The 20,905-nt window shown below is 41.9% G+C and overlaps 1 protein-coding gene across 1 annotated transcript in view; it reads right to left on the bottom strand.

Annotated features, from left to right (window-relative positions):
* Pid1 (phosphotyrosine interaction domain containing 1) overlaps positions 1–20,905 on the bottom strand; it is a 227,047-nt gene that overhangs the window by 103,271 nt on the left and 102,871 nt on the right. The window contains exon 2 of the mRNA XM_031368197.1: positions 8,096–8,242. Coding sequence (XP_031224057.1) covers positions 8,096–8,242 — 147 coding nt within the window. The remainder of the gene's footprint in view (positions 1–8,095; positions 8,243–20,905) is intronic.

Raw genomic sequence — 20,905 nt, forward strand, 5'->3', positions numbered from 1 at the left:
ACCCTTTCCTCCCCAACTTGCTTCTTGGTCATGATGTTTGTGCAGGAATAGAAACCCTGACTAAGACGATATTATATAAATAAATATATAAAATCCAATCAAAAAAGAAACTCCAAATAAACCAAATTTTAAATGGGGGATATGAATCAATATGTCTCCGGTGAGGAAAGTGACACAGTAAACACATTCATAATATCTAGTCAACTATATTAGCCTGAGAGATGTAAGCAAAATCTGCAATCAGATAAGCCCTCGCCTCAGCAAGAATGGCTTTGATCTAAAAACAGAAGATGCTGGCTAGGATATGGAGGAAAGACAACGCTAACTCTCTACACTGCGAACAGAAATGGTAAACAGTAAACCTGCCTTGGAGAACCGAACGGAGAGTCCTCAAGACACAAAAAGCACACTTGTCAAATGAGGTAGCTGCCCCGTCTCTGGATACTGGACTCGAAGGAAATTATATCAACAGCTTAATAAAATACTTGCATACTTAGACTTTTGCTACAATAGTCCCAATAATAACTAAGATAAGTGATTGCCTTAGTAAGGGTTTCCATTGCCACAAAGAGACATCATGATCAAGGCAACTCTTCTGAAGAAAAACATTTACTTGGGGCTGGCTTTCAGCTTCAGAAGCTCAGTCCGTTATCGTCATGGTGAAAGCATACCAGCATACAGGCCAGCATGGTGCTGGGGACAGAGCTGAGAGTTCAACATCTTGATCCACAGGCAACAGGAGACTGTGTCCCACAGTGAGCGGAGCTTGAGTGTAAGAAACCTCACCCCACAGTGACACACTTCCTCCAACAAGGCCGCACCCACTCCAACAAGGCCACACCTCCTAATAGCACTATTCCCCACGGGCCAAGCATTCAAACACATAATTCTTATGGGGACCATATCTATTCAGACTACCACAGGGATCAACCTAAATGCCCAAAAGTGGATAAACTGGTAAAATAGACATGGCAGATAAAGAAAGTGAGATGTTTTTCAACCATAAAATTATGAAATGTTATCTTCTGAAGCAAAATGCATGAAACTAGGGATGTTGTTTAAGAAAAATAAGCCAGAATCAGAAAGACTAAACATATGTTCTCTATTGTTATGGTTTAGTTGTTAATTTTTCCTGTGTGGTATGTGTATGCAGCACTAGTGTCTGGTGAATTTACTGCTTATTGTGTGTGTGCACACATGTGTTTGTGCAGGTACACATGTGTACACATAGACATGGAGGGCAATGGTCAATATTGAGTACAATTTCCTCAATTGTACTTCATCTTTTTTTTTTTTTTTTGAGATAGGGTCTTTCACTGAACCTGATGCTTAACAATTCAGGCAGGCAGGATAGTCATGGTTGGTGGGCTTCCAGAATCCATCTTTCTCTGTAGCTATCCTTTACCCAGACAGTGGTGGGGATGGATACCCAGCAAGTATAACCGTGGCCAGCCTTTTACATGTGTGCTGAGTACCCAAATTCAGGTCTTCATGCTTGCTCAGTGTGCACTTTACCAACTGAGGTACCTGCACAGCCCCAGCCCTGTGGTTAAGATTTTAAATAACACCTAGTGATCATGTCTTAAGTGGTGGTCCTCAGCTGAGGTCATTATCAGGAAATGGTAAAGAAAGGTAAGCTACAGTAGAGGGAGGTGGGAAGAAGAGGGTATGTATGATGCTCTTGGCAAGAGCTGGAAACTTAGCCTCTTTTCTCTTCCTTCTCCTTCTCTCCCAGCTCTCATTCCACCTTTCCTTACTATCATGTTCAGCTTTGCTACAATCCCAAAGCAACAGGACCATGGAGCAATTGTAGTCTGAACCCATGAACCAAAATCATTTGTTCCTCAGTCCACATTGTCAATATCAAATATTTGGTCACAGCTATGGATTGTATGTGATCGCTAAAGCATGGACTCCATGACAATGTACAATGGTGACCTCCAAAGGCTGGGAGCGGGAGGAGTGAAGGGAGAGTATGGAAGGTGGGAAAGCAATGACCCAGACAGAAGTGATAAAGTCTTGGTGTTCAGAGAAGAGTGGAATGGCTATAGTTCACACTAACTACTAAATACTTTATAGATAAATATTTAAGAGGATGTAAAAGGCTCAAAACACACAGTAAAGATCAAAAGTTCAAAGCAGTAACATGATTTGACCAGCACATATGATATCTAACCCTTGAAATCTACATAGAACTACATACTTTTGAGCAATTCTTATATTAATAACTTCTCACTCTTACATAGATGGAAAAGTTTAAATACTATGATTTAACCATTGTACACAGTACCCAATGAAATTTTAGAATTGAAATTATACTTCAGTAAAAATAGAAATGTGGTAAAAAGTATCCATAATACATACTCCCCCCGGCTCTAACTCCTAAACAGCACAGAAACTTAGGTATGTTTAAAAGAAGTGACTTGAAATTTGATGATACAAATTGTCAATGTTTCAAAAAAGACCTATGGAGGGATGTGGCACTGGTCTGGTTGTGAAGAAGTACCAGAATCCATTCCTACATAGACTGGAACAAAGGTGGATTCTGTCCATTCCTCACTGAATGCCAAAGACAGAATAAGGAAGACCTTCTTGTCTCAACTAGCTCACTTGTGATGTTGGGGTGTACATGTCCTTAACCCACTGAGTTGTCATGAGGAGAAACTCATTTTATACTGGGAAATGCACAAAGATATAGCAAACACACTAAATGTGTTCATGAGCAGGTGTTAACCAGTGTCACAATTCCTGTACTAGTCTTTTTATCAGAGCTCATCATTGCTCATCATCATCATTAGCATAACAATATTATCTCTATTTTTATTTTCAGAACTGTGGAGTGTACACCTGGAAGTGAGTCTGTGCAAAGTAGGACAGCGCCCCCTGGAGGAAAAGACACACAAATATTCAGAAAACGGCTGGGCTGAGATTCCAGAGCCATTCCCTATTAGATGTCATGATCTGCTTTGTTGAATCCCATTCGGACCATAAAGCGCCAGTCGGTCAGCACTTACATTTATATTACCCCTATCACACACTCCTCTGTGGGTAAAGTTCTCAGGCACTAAACCACCCATCTTTAGGTAAATTTTATGGTAGATTTTGAGTGCTGGCTCCTACTCTCAGTCACTAACATAGTGTTTGAATAGAAGTTCCTGGGAACTTCAGGCTTCATATCCCCCACTGCTAAGGATGTCAGCTAGAGTCACCCAGACAGATCCCCTGGAGCTGCCCCCCATCCCAGATACATTGGATCCCCTTCCCCTAACTGGACTACCTGGTTGGGCCTCAGTGGGAGAGGATACTTAGGCCTACGGTGACTGTATGTGCCAGGGTGGGTCGAAACCCAAGAGGGGGCTTCCCATTCTCTGAGAAGGGCAAGGAATAGTGGGGGGAGGGACTTCCCAGGGTGGGACTTGGAAGAGAGGAGGGAGGGGACTGTGACTGAGATGTTAAATGGATTAATAATTAATTAATCAATCAATATTGAGAAAAGTTCCTGTGGAAAAACTCAGGGATTCTGATATAGGCAAAAATTCTGATTCTGATATACTCTTTAGACTCCCTGTGATTGGGTTAGCGAAAGGGCTCAGCAGGCGATGACAGCTGGTGCCAAGACAAACACAACCTGGATTTGATCCTCAGGACCGAGATGGTGGAAAGAGAGAACCAACTCCCAGGAAGTTGTCCTCAATTTCTACATGTTAGCCATTGCACACACGTGTAGTACACACTCCTAACTAGTTAATTGTAATCCACAGTGAGGATCCAGAAGACCTTTTAGAAAAAATAAATAAATAAGAATTGGGGTTAATTTGCTTGAGCATCCCTCCTATTCCCTCTGCTTGTTTGTACACCTCATTTCCTACAGCCCTTTTCTCTGTAACTCCCGTATACATACAGTGAACTTTCACTGTGTGCTGGTTCCACACATGTTTGCTAAGAAGGCAAAGCCACCCAGAATCCTGTTGCTCAAGAGAGATGAGAGACAGTCTGTCACCACTGCTGCAAAATCAGATATGCATATGAGTATGATGCTCAGAGCAGCCCCAGGGAGAGAGGCCTACAGGGTGCAATGGGCTATCTGGTTAAAAAAAAAAAAAAAAAAAAAAAAAAAAAAAAAAAAAAAAAAAAAAAACTACCCCAAAGAAGAAAGCAGCAGCAATAGAGGAGAGTACACAAAGCCCCAGCTGCCCCAGACATGAATAGACTGGCAGAGCAATCTCTCCAGGACCTACTGAGAATACAGATCAGAGGCAAGCAGGATATCTGAGATGAGGGAGGGTCTCCGTGATGCTGACCCTTAAAAGCCATTTCCCAACTCCCTCCCCTTTGATTCTTCCAGCCTCACTCCCTTCCCAAATTAAAAGTTATGCAAGTACATCTTAGGAGCCATTAGGGAAAGAAAAAAAAAAAAAGAACCAGTTCTGTGTAAAGATGGAGGGTCCCAAATGCTGGCCCTGCAGCTGGGCCACAGCTACATTATGCTCATTATTCCTGGGACTCAGGAGTCGGGGGAGAGAGTTCCTTCTGCAGCTGGCGTCTTGTGAGCTGAGTTACTCACTGGCAAGAAGCAGAGAGGAAACACTAGACTTTGTTCTTGAAGATGACTCGGGGAGGGGGGAGCGGGGAGGGGGGATTGGGGATTTTTAAACAGAAATGTCAGAATTTCCAAGATCTAACCTTTCAAAAAATAAACAAAGGAATATGACTTTGAAAACAAACATGGCATTGTCCTTGGGGGATGGGGGGGAGACAGTTTTGGTATTTTGCAGTTACAATTTAGGGGTATTAAATCAATATCATACAGTTTGAGAATCACACGTTGAGGGCTTTCTTACTTAAACTAGAATGGCCAGATGCAACAGAAACGCTCAGAGACTTGAAGCACTGTTAACCCTGATCTCTGGCTCTAGGGGGCCATGGTCCATGCCTTGAATCTCTACCACTTCTAAGGATGCAGAGTTCACGTGGTCCTTTGATGGTCTACAGGTGAAACTCTTCCCAGATTCAGTTAAAATTACAGGTGCCCTCCCTTTGTCCAGTTGGCTTCACATATTGACACCCGCACAATGACCCCGTGCAATGTCCTTCCCTGAATTCCTCTTCCTCCCAATCTCTTTATTAAAGCATCAGTTATGAGTATGCGTGTGTGGGCATTGCATGTGTGAGAAAAGCTCTGGATGCCAGGAGTGGGTGTCGAATCCCCTAAAGCATCCTTCTTTTTTTAACCTTCCTCCTGCTGCGACCCTCTAATACAGTTTCTCATGTTCTGGTGACCCCACCACTAAAATTATTTCCATTACTGCTCCATATCAGGTATTTGCTACAGGTATGCATTGTAATGTAAGTATTTGATATTCTACCCCTATTAAAGGGGTCACTAACCTGCAAAGGGATGATGACACCCAGGCTGAGAACCTCGGCCATAGAACTAGAGTTACAGGTGGTGGTGGGTCACCTGACAATAGTATTAGAAACTTAACTCTGGTCTTTACAAAGCAATATGTTCTCTTTTAACCACTGAGCCAGCTCCCCACCTCCCCAATATCCTTTTAGAAATAAAACAAATGAATACAGATTAAGGGCAGAACATGTAGATGGAAGAAAAGGTAAATACTGAACTCTGCACTTTCTAGAAAAAAAATGAAGGTTATACAATTTTATTCCTTTATTCTCCCCCATCTCTCCCCTTCTATTTCCCTCCTTTCTCCCCCATCCCTTCTATCACCACTCTTTCTGTATCACACATACACACACACACACACCTTCATGTGTAGACGAGGCTACAATGACCTTTTTGTTTTTGAGACAAGCTCTCACTATGTACTTCTGGATGTCCTGGAACTCACAATGTAGTCCAGGCTGGCATTGTAAAGGCATGGACCCCTACTTTTCATTCTGTAACTTTTTAAAGAAACATTTTAAGCCTGGACAGGACAGTGGTGGTGCACTCCTTTAATCCCAGCACTTGGGAGGCAGAGGCAGGCAGATTTCTGAGTTTGAGGCCAGCCTGGTCTATAGAGTGAGTTCCAGGACAGCCAGGGCTATACAGAGAAACCCTGTCTTGAAAAACCAAAAAAAAAAAAAAAAAAAAAAAAAAAAAAAAAAAAAAAAAAAAAAAAAAAAAAGAAAGAAAGAAGAAAAACAACCATGTTAAACACAATCTGTGTGCTTCATCAAGCTAAGCTATCCTCCTTACTCTTTACACTGGCTCCTACTTCCTCTCACCTCAGGACACCATCTTCTCCAATACTGACTGAATTCAACACGGCATGAGTACATCGGCTAAAGGATGTACATAAGTTTTGATTTCCGGCCACTTTCCAAGTGTCATCAGTATTTCTCAAGGGCCTTGATTCTTTACTAGAAGAGTTACACATGGTAGCTCCAAGGCCGCTTCACACAGTCTCTCCATCCAGTCAACAATACTCAAATGGTGGACCGAAGGCCACGTCATAATTCTCGCCCAACAGTCACCTACTCCTTTTTAAAAATGGAATCTCAACTTACTTGCTTATATCCTCATTATAATTAGAGGAAAATTTAAACTCCCATAAACCTAAACTCCTTGGTGTGACCATCAGGCTCTGCATAGCTTGACCCCACCATTCAAACCTTCCTCAGCCTTCCAAGCACACCGGCCCATTTCTTTCCCTTCAGAGGGACAGCAAAGACACACAGATATCAGAGGCCCAGCATTCCTAGTTTTCTCTGTCTGAATGCACTTCCAGAAGGGCTTTACAAATTGGCTCTCACCAGCTAATGGCTGCGGACATGTGTTTTCTCCTCCTTTGACTCGAAACTAGCAGTTAAAATTCCACAAAGATGTTGTGGGTCTTGTCCACATTCTGCCCCAGAGCCTGGCAGACACTGTGCATGCAGTAACTATGTGTGGAATGAATGGGTGTGTGTGAGGGTTTGTGCAGATTACTGTCACCCCAGATGGCTGCAGGTTCCAACCTGACCACAGCTATGTAAGACCTGCTTCACCAACAAGAAATAAGGAGAGGGGCTGGAACCAAGAGGTTTTCCAAAAAAGATCATAAGCAAATGTGCATTTTTCTTATGCCTCATTGTATGTTCTCCACTCTAAACAAGCTCCTGATGACAAATACGCATAAAGCATATTTTCTTTGGTATCTCTCAACTTATTTTTATATTCACTAATGCAACCAAAAAAGAAAAAAGAAAAAGAAAAGATATGAGGGAAAAGAATCTAAAAACTTACCACAATTGAACATTTTGTTTCTAGTTTTGTTACCATGTCTGCATTATAGTTGGCATGAATGAAGAAGATGATTTTAGTTTTATTTGTTTGGTTGGTTGGTTGATTTTTTGTTTGTTTATTTGGTTTGGTTTGGTTTTGATTTTTACAGATGCTAGGCATGAATATTAGTATAAGGTTTAAGGAAAAAAAAATAACCCACAAAGGGACTTGGAAGGTTCAAATATTGGAGAAGTATTTTGGTTTGGTTTGGTTTGGTTTCGGATTGGGAATTTTCATTCTTTACAATATGTTTTATTCAGATTGCAAATACAAAAGGGAGAGCCACTGTGAAAGATAAAACTCCCTGTAGGAAGGAGAGATGGCTTAACCCTCAAGAGCACTTTTGCAGAAGACTGGAATTTGGATACTAGCACACATGTCCAGCAGCTCATAATTGCCTGAAGCCCCAGCTTTATGGAATCTATCAATGCTGTCTTCCAGACTCCAAGAGCATCTGCATGCATACACACACACACACACACACACACACACACACACACACACACATGAAAACTGAATCTTAAAAAACTTTCCCTCTGAAATTCAAAGTTCCATATAGCCACTCAAAGAACAGTAAGAATACTATTTTATTCATGCATACTAAAACTTGCATTGTTGGTGTATGCCCTCCAGATGAAAAATAATCTATTGTTGAGAGAAAAAAAATTAGGATGTGAGTTCAAACTAACATCACTCCAGAAGTCTGCTAGTCAGGTGATATTTGCATTTGAAACACATGAATACCACTGAAGAACAAGACCCTCACGTCAGACATGCTTTTATCTGGCCCACCAAGAGAAGTGTGGTCGGCCTCCTATACTCTACCTTGCAGCCGCTATGAGTCCTTGCCTTCATCAGGGGTGTGGTGGTGCACAGCTCAATGGCTTCCGGCTCATGGAAGAGGACTGCTGGTATAGGTTCCTTTTTCAGTGTTAGGACATTCAACTTAGACTTCAGCATCGTCTGGAAGTGCTAAAGACGGAGAGATAAAGCAGGAGAGTTAAAAAATCCCTTGGAGGTGCACCTCGATTCAACCGCACATCAAACCGGGTAGCAAGTGTGTTGTCTCAATGATTCTGTTGCAGTAAGTAAGGCTGGGAGATATCATTCCAAGGAGTGGACAGCATCCTATGAAGACTGGACTAACATGAAGCTGTGGGGAACAGCCAGTCCCCAGCAGAGACATGAAGATACAAGTTCACAGGGGCATCATCACACTAAGACTTTATCATCTGAGAAACTTTTCCAAGGTGTCGTGTGTATGGACTCTTAGAGACATGATCAGTATGGACTCGGCATCACCAGGGACGACTCGAGGAAAGGACAATAGATAAGCTAAATGGCGGAAAGCCTTTAAGACTTCAGCTCCCTGCCTTCCCCAGCTACCTCCAGAACTGGCTGTAAGACCTTGGGAAATCTTCTACTTAGTAGGCTATTCATCTCCATTGTCTCCAGCCAAAATTCAAAGGCCATATCCTTTGTAATAGGCAGCCCAGTGCATCCGTTTTGAGAACTGTTCTGAATGTGGCTCTGTTTAACCTTTCCTATCAGGAGTGTTCTGGTTTCCCATGCATTGCTGTGATAAAATGCTCTGACCAAAGGCAACCTGGGGAGGAGAAGGTTGGTCTCAGCTTACACGTCAAGGTCACAGTTTGTCACTGGGGAAAGTCAAGACAGGAACTCAGAACAGGAATCTGGAGGCAGCAACCATGCTGCTGCCTGGCTCACTCACAAGGCTTGTCTCAAGTTCAACTACCTGGGGATGGTATGCCCCAGAGAAGGTAGGTTCTTCCATATCAATCATTAATCATGAGTATTTCTCATAGACATGGCCACAGGCCAACAAGGTTGAGTTAATTCTTCAGTTGGAGTTTCCTTTTCCCAGGTAAATTTAGACCCTGTCAAGTCAGCCATAAAAACTAACCAGGACATTTTGCTCCCCAGTCTGAGGTTTTATCCTCATTTAGACTATTAAAACAGCATCTAAACTGTTGCCTTCACTCCAGCATCCTCCCTATAGAAATCATCACCACACAGAAGCCAAAGGGGTTCTTCAAAACTCCAGCTATAGTAAAGTATGCCGTACCTTTACTAAAACTAAAACATGCCAAAACTTTACTATCCTCATCTGTTCAAAGAAAAAGCCCTTAATTTAGCTGTCAAACCTATTCATCATTGAAAGGCCTACTGTCTCTCTGGTTTCTTGTCTCAGCCTCATGTTTCTGATTATGAATCCAGTCACAGTGGCCTCCTTAGTGATTGAGAATACACCAAAGACACATGTGACCTGGAACCTCTAAACATGCTGCTTCTACCTGACTTATCTGGAAGGGTGACTCCCTCACTTTCATAAAAGCCTTGGTCACACACGTCTAACTTTGTGAGCATGCAACCCGTACAATCACACAGCGCCCCATGCTCAAGGGAGCCACAGCCTCACGGGACTTCTTGGATTAGTATATTTTTAATAACCGTATCTTTGGATTTGTCTTTTGCAAGTGATGGTGCATGGCACAGTCATTCCGGAGACAGTCACAGCATGGACCTCAATCCTTGCTTCCCACTTCTATCAGTGATGCCTCATGATGGAGAATTCTGATGGGACCAGATATCTCGAAGGCATCAAGGTAGATGTAAGCTAGAAGTTAAGGCTATCACTGGAGAATTGAGGATAGAGATAGCCCAAGAAGTCATCCTTAGGAGCCAGAATTTTCTTCAAATGCTAAGCCAGCTGTGCCCTAGAAACACAGCTATCAAGGAGGTCTGTCTTATGCTTCCCTGGGCAGCAGCTCTTCCTTGTATCAGACAGCACAGCAGCCTACAGTGAAATAAGAACACAGAAAGAGAAAGGTGTGGCTATGGCAGTTACTGTTCCCTACAACCACTCCCTGCTCATCGTCTGGTCCAAGGTAAAGCAGAATGCGCACATATCTAAAAGTAAAATCCAAATGGGCAGGGCAGTGTCGTGCAGCACCTTCAGTCTTTGAACAGAAGCAAACCAGTCTCAGTTAGAAAGTGCCAACCACACAGGCACTCTAGTCCTAGCTTCGCACTGAAGGTGGGCACAGCACCACCAAAGTTCATGCCAGTCATCTAAAGCTTCCTGGGTTTTTGTTTTTATTGTTGCCCCCTTGGAGCAGTATTAAATAATGATAAGCCAACAGAAAGAGATTCAAGAGCCAAGCAGAAAACGTTGTATATTTTTCCTGGGCTCTGATTAGGAGACACTGAATTTGCATTTGCACTGGAGCCTGCACATTATGTAGAGAGCTGTGCACACACAGGCTCGGAGCTGTCTCTTGCCTCCCCACACCTTATCATCTTTACAGAATCCTGTAGTTGCTTTATCTTGTGTCTTTCCCAAGAACAGGCGCACAAGCTGCTTAAATCCATGAAATATCAGAGGGTCCTAAAATGCTGCCTTACTAACCACAAAGATCTGAGGAACATTCTGGAAGGTAGGAAAAACAAATGAACATGCTGAAAGGAAAATGCAAAGCACAAATTTAAAGCAATGATCTCTAAATCAAAGTTCAGAGACTTATCTTCTTACTACCTCATCTAAGTTGTCCTTCCTGGACCTCCTATTATTTTCAATAATATACATATATAAGTATATTCATCTAAGAGGAAACGGCCCCAATCAGCTCTTTAACTACATACTATTCCTGTAAAGGTGCAGAGCTTTCAGCATTCACAGCAGGTCTAAGCCTGTATTTCAGGAGTCCTCAAATGACCACTCTGGTGGGCAGATATATGTGCCAACTTGTCTAGACCACAGTGCCCAATAGCTCAACATAACATTCACTCGGGTATTGCTGGGAGGGTGGTTTGCAGACAAGACTGGAGGTTTGAAAGGTAAGGGAGACTACTCTGATGATCTAGGTGGGAATCTATTGAAAGACTCTTAAGGGTTGAGCATAGGCTTTCCTGATGACGCAGAACACTTCCACTGTGGAAGATGCCCAAATCTGGGAGTCCTAGCCCATTCTTCCTGGCAGCCTGCCTTACAGTCTCAACCTCTGACTTACCTAGCCAGCTCCCAGGACTGCTAAAGCTATTTCCTCAATGTGGGATCTATATACACTACAAGCTCTGTGCCTCTGTTTGAAACTTGATGGACACAGCCATACTTTTTAGGAAACAAAATGACCAGCTCTGATAAACTTGTAAATGGGAAAGAGACTTGTCTCTCCATTACCCAGCATGTTAGACTGGGAGTTGTCTAAAGAGCAGCGTGGGAATCACTGAGCAAGAGGATGAAAACAAGACAGGTTCTGAGAAACGAGGGTAGAGCAATGTGGAAGAGAAATAGACGAGAGACTCAGAAGATTGAGTGTCACATGGGGGCCCAATGCTGCCAATCTCTGGTACAGAGAGACTTCAGGAATTCCAAGAAGCTGCTGGTCCAGATTCTCATATTTTGACTCCTGACACACCGTGGACTCCTCTTCTGGAGGGCGAGGTAGTCACACTACCTAGAAGTCCTGGGATTATCTTTCTGGCACTTATGCCATTATCAAAGGACCAAATGTGCTTCTGATAGCACAGGTTATCAGAAGTGGCCTCCAGGCCTCTTTGCTGACCTGAGATTAATTGGTGAGGAAGTGAAATAAAATTGAAAAACAAAATTTTTAAAGGAAAGCCAAGGGCTGGAGAAATGGTTCTGTGATTTGCAGAACTTGCAAAGTGTTCCATTGCTGATGTATAGCCTGTCAAGTTGTTAGCATTCTGTCTAGGTTCTGCCCACAGTTACCTGGCAACAGCTAGGTGTGCCTGACTCACTATAAAAGGGACTGCTTGTCCCCTCATTGCTCTCTTGCTCTCTTGCTCTCATGCTTTCTCTTGCTCTTGCTTACCCTCCCCCCATCTCTCCCCATTCCCTTCCCCCCCACCACGTGCTCATGGCCGCCAGCCTCTACTTCTCTACTTCCCTTCCCTTCCCTTCCTCCCCTCCCCTCCCCTCCCCTCCCCTTTCCTCCCCTTCCCTTCTCTTCTCTTCTCTTCTCTTCACTTTCTTCTTCTCTCTCTCTCTGCCTCTCTCTGTGTCTCTCTCTGTCTCTCTCTGTGTGTCTGTGTCTGTGTTTGTGTCTGTCTCTCTCTCTCTCTCTTTCTCTCTCTCTCTCTCTCTCCCTGCCTTTCTCTGCCTCTGCTACTCTCTTAACTCCCCTCCCCATGCCCTTAATAAACTCTATTCTATACCATACCATCATGTGGCTGATCCCTCAGAGGAAAACAATGCCTTAGTATGGGCCCCCCTAAGGCAACCCTTCCCCATATCTCACCACACCTCCATAGAAAACATCCTTCCTCTCTTTATCTTTTTTATAAACACAACACATGTTCCTGAGTTTCCTGAATCTAAGATGGAGATGCTGTTACATTGAAACCTTGAGGCACTATTGGAGAAACTGAACAAGAGAATTTTCACACACACACACACACACACACACACACACACACACACGCACACGCACACAAGCACACACATATATACACAGGGCCTCGACCTTGCTACTCCCTCCAGAGAACCCAAATTCAGTTCCTAGTATGCACATCATGGCTCACAAACACCTGTGACTCCAGCTCCAGTGATCAGAGGCCTCCATGGGACCTACACTCTTATGAGCTCACAAACATAAAGAATTTTTTAATAGTTTAAGACAAGAAAGACAAAGCAGGGAGTAAGAATAAAGCCACATTCAAATTCCAGCTTCAGCAAGTGATGTTGGGCAACCTCAGCCCCTTGCTCTGAGCCAGCCAGGCCCAGGTCAGATTGTCACTCACAGATTGATTCATGCCACACCCACTTCTAAGTAACTGTGCTCAGATGACTATGGTGAGGTCAGTACGGCAGGAGAAGAAATACATTCAAGACAAATAATAGATCTGGGGGTGACCTCTTTAGGATGTAACTAAAAAGCTACGATAATAAAATGAAACAGAGAAGATGTTTCTTTAAATAGAAATTCTTTCTCATAATAGTTTTGTCCTCTTTGACTCCTGTGGAAAGATGAAGATAAAGGGGGTGGGGGGGCAGGAATAAAACATAGACACTTGATGAGCTATTGTGTCAGCAGTAATTCATCTTTTATGACAAATTAACCTTAAATCTAACTCTGACCTTGCTATTATAAGTGTTAGGTACAGCTGTGAGCATGGAGGGCTATTTCTGCTAAGTATACTTAGCTGCTCCCTTCCTAGGGGAAACTTCACCAACATTTATATCCTGGGCTTGGGAAAATGCACATGTCATCATAGGCTGACTGAGTACCACACAGTCATGTCTACAAGTATTGGTTTCCAGGAACCTCAAGGTTAATTGAAGAGACTCTTCTAGGAGACGATAGATGAGTGATGTAGCCTTATCCTTCAAGGTCAGTTTTAGACTGAAACCTCAAGGAGACCAGGAAAAGCTGTGAAAAAGAGAGACAGCCCTTTGGCATCCTTCAGCTATTGGGTCCAGATGTGTCTGACACTCTTACATTTACCCTGCCTTATACTACAATGAATCAATACATATTTTTTCTGCTTTAGTGGGCTTAAGGCAGATATATCCAATCCTTGCAAATAAAATAACCCAGTAGTACGAACTATTTTGTAATCAAATATATATATATATATATATACATATATATGGTATATGTATTTTATGTGTATAGTTTATGATCACATATGTATATGTATATATAGATATAAATATACCCATGAAAATAAGTTGTAGCCCCTAACAAAACTGGTATGCTATTACATTTGTAAACCATAGAAACATAAGCATACTTTCTTTTAAAAGAAAGGGAGCCTCATATTTCCCTGAACAGTCAAGGCTCTCACTCACAGTCTCAGACTCTGCTTTACAAACTGGGTTGCAACCCCATAACTGAGTGTGGGGCTCACCAAAAATGGCAATATTAAAAAGCTTATGAATGCGCAATGATGATCAAAACCTCATTCAGAATCAAAGATGTAGCGAAATGTAGGTGTGTCTGACGGCATCTTACCAAGGTTTCAGTGCACCTTGGTTCTAAGCACACAACAGGCACACTTGGTCCTGAGACTCAGTCTCCTCAAACACTAGACTCAGACAGGTCAAGAAAGGACGTCACCGGCCTGTCACCGAGCCAGGCAGGTGCAATGAGGAGAATGCACCTTCAAACGCTCTCGATCCCCTAGCATTGTCTAAAGGCGACAGAAGTGGCACGGCAAGGCAGAGGCTGGAAAGGCCGCTGCCTCTAAACCGGAGCTGCCCAGAGCTCCAGAAAGAAAATGTGTCATTCATTCATAAGGGGACATGAATGCGGGAGAAAAATGAGGGCACTGCCCTAGACAAATGAGACAAAGCTTAGCTTTCTGCACTTGCTGCTTTCTGTGTGATCCCAAAATAGAGCCTCTAAATCAAACTCCATTATGCGGACGGGGTAATCACTGTGCCCTGTATAATTTTACAGTTGGCTTCGCTTTCTACTCCTTTTCAGACATTAATCTCTCACAGTTTAGGCGCCAGGGATTTACATATTTTACCAATTCAAATTGCGTGTATCTCACCTTTGTATTGATATAGTATCCAAAACATAAAGCATTCTCAGGAAGGCAAGTCCTGTCGTCCTGTCCCATTTTTTTTTAAAAATGAAATTCCAGGAACGCTATCCTCAAATTAGGACGGGTTCACGGTTTTAATCTTTCACCCCTTTTACTTTGTGACACCAACCCTAGTGGTCAGCTGTAACTTCTGAATAACTAATTCAGCAGAGCTCTAATTCTTGCTTCAAAATGTTACATATTCTAAAGAGGACCAGAGGGAACAAGTTGGGGGATGAGATTAATGGAAAACGTCAGTGTTGTGAGCAGTTGCTAATTTGTACAAGTACAGAGGACTCAGCAGGCCTTGGAACTACAGTCAAAAGCACAAGTAAAAGGAATAAAGCTCACCCATGGTAAAGTAGACTTTCTTACTTTAGGTATAATCAAGTCCCGAGTATGAGAAAAGAAGTCGTGGTGATGCCCTTTGATCACTTTTATAAGATATTCTGCCTATCTTTATATAAAATTTTGAAATTTCAGTTTCCAAATATTTTGTTCTTACGTTTCACAGAACAACCCTAAAAGCTAAGCAGCTTTTTAAATAAGCAGCAAATAATCTGTTCATAATTAGGAGTAATGAAGAGTAAATAAACAAAAAATTTTACTTGATTAAATTGTACCTTTGTTTAAGTATTTGTTATGTAAAGGGTTCTGTCTGTCTACTTAATTTGCCCTTTTTGAAAATTAATCCCAATTAGATAATCTCCCCTAGTCTAAAACTGGACCATTTGGCTTTAAGAATTAGCTTTTTAATATAGTTTATCAAACTAATGTTTCAAAAATGAAAGCTCTATGGGATATTAACATTTACTTTCAGGTTACAAATCAGTCATTCCCATGGAATACCTTACGAAAACAGTGCAGGCTTCGTTGCCAGAGCCTACGCCTAAGCATCCATAAGTCTAAAAGCCTGCCTGCATTCCTTAAAGACAGGGCTATTGTTAAACTAACTGAAAATAGTGGTATTCACACTACCAAACTCATTCACAGTTTGGACTAAAGCACTTGTATTTCTTCGACGTAACAGATTCACTCAGGAAAATACATAGGAGGAGCACAGAAATGTTCTATAGGCCCAGTCAGTAAAAGAACTCTAGAAGAAAGGCTTCCTCACATAGAACACTGATGGTTGTATATGTCTATGTTAAGTATATGATGTAAATATAAGTATGTATATAAATATGTGTGTGTAAACATATACTCATATATGTGCACATACATAATAATTAAATTATGTTTGAATTCCTAGGCCATACCTCCCTTATTCACAGGAGGGTATACATTCCAAGGTTCCCAGTAGATAAATGAAGCTACAGGTAAAACTGAATCCTGGGTAAAGTGGTTTTTCATTTCCCATACATACCTAGCACGAAGTTAATTTGTAAACTGGCACAGTAAGAGATTAAAAATCACAACCAATACAATAAAAGATAGGTTATAACAAGATGTTGCAATCATAAAAGATCGATGAATATAGTCTCTCTCAAAGACTTTTCTCTTTTACTAAAAGGAAACGCTCTTGCATCTCCTGGGTGGGTCTGAATTGCCACCACAACTACTATTGGACTTTGGGACTATGGCTGATAAATCCAGAGTCCCATAGCATCCCCAGAGTGAAGCTGAAAATCAAGGTGGCTGAAAAATGACTACCAGCCAGGTAGTACATACTGTATGCTTACATACAACAAAAAGCCAATTCCCTATAGACCCTAAGAGTCCGCCATGCCTTTCAGAATGAAACACAATTGAAAATGTATCTGTTGTTTGGTCTGTTGTCGACTATGATGGTTATCATTAATTACCGACCTGACAGGAATCCTCTTGAGCAGTACCTTTCCTAAGGCTGTAACCCTTTAATACAGCTCCTCATGCTGTGGTGACCCCCAACCATAAGATTATTTCATTGCTATTTCATAACTGTAATTTTGCTACCATTACAAATCATCATGTAAATATCTATGTTTGCAGACGGTCTTTTGGCGGCCCTCAACCCAGAGGTTGAGAACTGCTGACCTAGAGGATAGCTTTCAGGCATAGCTAGCCCCTGGGCATGTCTGTGAAGGATTATGTTAATCCAGTTAAGTAAAGACCCACTCTAAAAGTGACTGACACTAGTGACTCAAGCCTAGGTTGAGGTCCTGGGCAGCAAAAGAAGAGGACACCTAACCACAATCATTCTTCACTGACTCCAGACTGGAGAGTCTATGTGACCCCACTTTAAGTCCCTGTTGATGTGACAGACTTTCGTTGCTTTGCTCAGGTGTTTTGTCACAACAGCACACCTGGTCATTTATGTGAAAATGTAATGACTGAAACAACAGAAGATGACACTAGAAAGATAAGGAGAAGAGAGCTTCCTATGTACATTTATGTGTATGAGCATGTGTGCCACTGTATGTATGGTGTAGTGGCTTGAAGATGCTTGCACCAGTGAGTGGCATTATTAGGAGCTATGGTCTTGTTGGAGTAGGTGTGGCCTTGTTGGAGGAAGCTTGTCACTGTGGGGTTGGGCTTTGAGACCCTCCTTCTAGCCGCCTAGACAGTCTTCTCCTGTTTGCCTTGTGAACAAGATGTTGGAACTCCCAGTTCTTCCTGTATCCTGCCTACCTGGATGCTGCCAGGCTCCCACCTTGATGAGAATGGACTGCACCTCTGAACCTGTAAGCCAGCCCCAATTAAATGTTGTCCTTATGAGAGTTGCGCTGGTCATGGTGTCTCTTTACAGCAATGGAAACCCTAAGACAAGACATATGGATATTTCAGATCAGGTTTTTTTTTTTTTCTTAATTTGGTTTGTTTGTTTGGTTGGTTGGTTTTTTGTTTGTTTGTTTGCTTGCTTGTTTTTTGCTTTTAAAGAGTTAATTTATTTATTATATGTAAGTACACTGTAGTTGGCTTCAGACACTCCAGAAGAGGGCATCTGATCTTGTTCAGGATGGTTGTGAGCCACCATGTGGTTGCTGGGATTTGAACTCAGGACCTTCGGAAGAGCAGTCAGTGCTCTTAACTACTGAGCCATCTCTCCAGCCCGTTGTTTTGTTTTTTTGTTTTGTTTTGTTTTTTTTAAGGTATGTTTTATTCTGAAGTCATTTCTATAACCTTCTAAACTATTTCTGTAGGAGTAAAAGTTAGTTTTCTAGTCTTTTAATTGTAAGCAATTCTATTGCTAAGCATGGATTGCAAACTATAATTCAAAAGGCTTATTTGGCCTGCAGGTTTATATGCTATTTGATTCAAAGATTGCATTGTGATTAAAATTTGAAGCTATTCAAAAACTATTAGATAAATAATTAAAATCTGCTTTCTATTTCTCTTTAAAAAGCAACAGATCTGCAAAACAATGTGCATTCCCTCAAGGCAATAATTAACTCTTGCTGGATGTTTTGCCTCTGCCTCTACTGACCCAGGGCCTTCCTCTGTAATTGACCCCAGCCTCCCCTCACCCTCAGGGCAAGATTTCTTTTCTGGAATAAGTACCAAGAGCCTTTTTAATAGTCATTTTACGTCTTCCTCAATTCACTCCTATCTATTACTTGGTTGACCCTGAAAAGCACTTGGATTTGCAATTTCTGGTGTCGAACTGGCAAACCCCAGGAACACACAATAAAACTTTCACTCTCCCCTAAAGTAAAGTGCGAGCATAGCTGAATTAAATTGTTGGGTTCTAATTCTGAAAATGTAATACAGAGTGTCTGAGTGGAAGGTACCGAGAAACAATAATACAGACAGGCCAATACTGCTGTCCATCCTTCCACTCGCTACACGTGGCCAGGAATACCCACCTCAGACCCTTCTCTAACTCATCCTCACTCTCACTTTTATTGCTCAGTGTTTTTACCTCTGCTTTCGAGTAGCATGAAATAGCAGAAATGAGAGCAGTTCTCAGATAAAGTTATAAGACAACCTTGAACAACCGTGAAACAACAACCTGTGAGGCACTAGCCATCTGTCAACAAAGGCGTGCATCTCTCAGAGGTACAATACAACCCGGAGAGACTGGTCACACTGTTGACCAGTGGACCACTTTGCGGATCTCTGTAGGACACAGGTGCAGGGAGGAGGAAGAATAGTCAGAGCCCAGCACTCACCATCCTCCAACTAAGGAGACAGAGGTCAAACAAAGAGAAGAAATGCACAGAGATCCTGCTGCAGGGCTGGCAGGGACCCTCTTGAATATTCAGCTGAGATCTGATCAGCATATGCATGAAAGGAAACTAACTCAGGCTGGAAAAGAACTGCTGGAAAGGATTAGAGATTGCCCTTTCTGATAGGCACACAGAGCCTGTACAAGCTGCCTATTCATTCCAATTAAGGCGGAAACTCAGGAACCACGGAGCTCTGGGTACAACACTCTAGTCCATGAGCAAGACTACACACCCTGCTGCTCCCTGCAAATCTTCAAAAGAAGATTCCAGAGAATCGACTTGTTTTCAAGGAATTCATGAAACAAACAACAACAGCCAGTACAGTAAAGTAAGCAAAAGAAATTAATAGGTTCCATATTAGAAAAGAAAAGAATAAATAAAACAGTCTGTATTTCCAATGACTCACCCAAGAGTTGTACATAAGAATATGTTCATCAAAACTACTACTTAAATCAATGAGTGAGCCTACCAAGGTTTAACAATATATGATCAACATACAAGCATCATACATTTTAGAAACAGACAAATTAGTAAGGAGGGTATATGCACATGAAAAACATTATTATTTTCAACAGCCAAATCTAAAAGCAGCCCAAGTTTTCCTTATTAGATGAATGATTTCAAAATACACTTAAATGTTTTTTTTAAATGCACCAGAAAATGAAAGGGGATAAAATATTGGTATTCACTGCAGCATGGATGAATCAAGAAGCAGATGCTCTGAGACTAGAGTATGATCCTATTCATGGAAAATTCTGGGAAATATATCTTAATGCATAGGAAGGAACTGATGGCGGATCAGTGATTGGGTGGGAGCAATGTGGGAGGGAGGGAGGAGAGCGAGGAACATGAGAAAAGAGTCTGGGAATGGTTTCATCGATGCATAAAAATATCAAAACTTACCAAACTGTGTACTTAAGCGGATAGCTCAGTGGATAGCCTATATACCCTAGCAAAACTATATTTCTCAAAGGAGGAAGAGTTCCATATGACCATTCAACCTCCTTTAGCTGGTCTTCTACACTACAGACAAATGTTTCTGAGTTGAACATATGGACACTCAAAGTCTGATCTCTAGGAGTCCAAAGAGGTCCCTAAGAAAATCTGTGACGATGCAAATGTTTGATATTTTGTAATGACTTTGGATCCTAATCTGAAATGAGTATAAAATTAATAGCCAATGTCTTTCCTCCTTGGATAAGTGGCTGATATTTAAGGCTTGGACAAGAAAAGCTTAAAATGAGTTTTAAAGGCCATCAGGATGCCTCAGCAGGTAGAGAGACACTCACTGTCAAAATTGATGAGTTGATTTCTATCCCCAGGACCTACATAGTCGAAGAGAACCAGTCCTTCAAGCTGTTCTCTGTCTTCTACCATGGCAGCATATGCACAGAAAACACACACACACACACACACAGAGAGAGAGAGAGAGAGAGAGAGAGAGAGAGAGAGAGAGAGGAGAGAGAGAGGAGAGAGAGGAGAGAGAGAGAAATGGGCAAAACATTTTAAAAGATGAAAGTATTTTGTAAAATCATAAAGAAAGTGTTGGAATAGAAATATATCTTCTAATCAGGAGAACAGATTCTCATCACAGCTGGGCTGGTTCACTCACTTCAGGTAAGGACTACTTGTGGGAAGGTGAGCTCACCTTAAGTCATGTAAGAGATGGGCAGATTGATTTGTTCCTTAATGAGATAACACACCTTTCCTTTACAAAACTCCTCTTCTAGTGGCTTACAGGCTGCCCACTTTTCTGCCTTATTCAGAAGAATAGAACTTCTCCTTTTCCTCCTTCTCTTTTATAAGCATGCTTACCTTAACATTTTTTTTACTTTTTTCTTCTTGGAGTTTCTCACTCTGTTTATAAAGCCTCTATCCCCACCATGCCACTGCTTCTCTTCCCCCCCCC

The sequence above is a fragment of the Mastomys coucha genome, unplaced genomic scaffold, assembly GCF_008632895.1.
Source record: "Mastomys coucha isolate ucsf_1 unplaced genomic scaffold, UCSF_Mcou_1 pScaffold14, whole genome shotgun sequence".
NCBI lineage: Eukaryota > Metazoa > Chordata > Mammalia > Rodentia > Muridae > Mastomys > Mastomys coucha.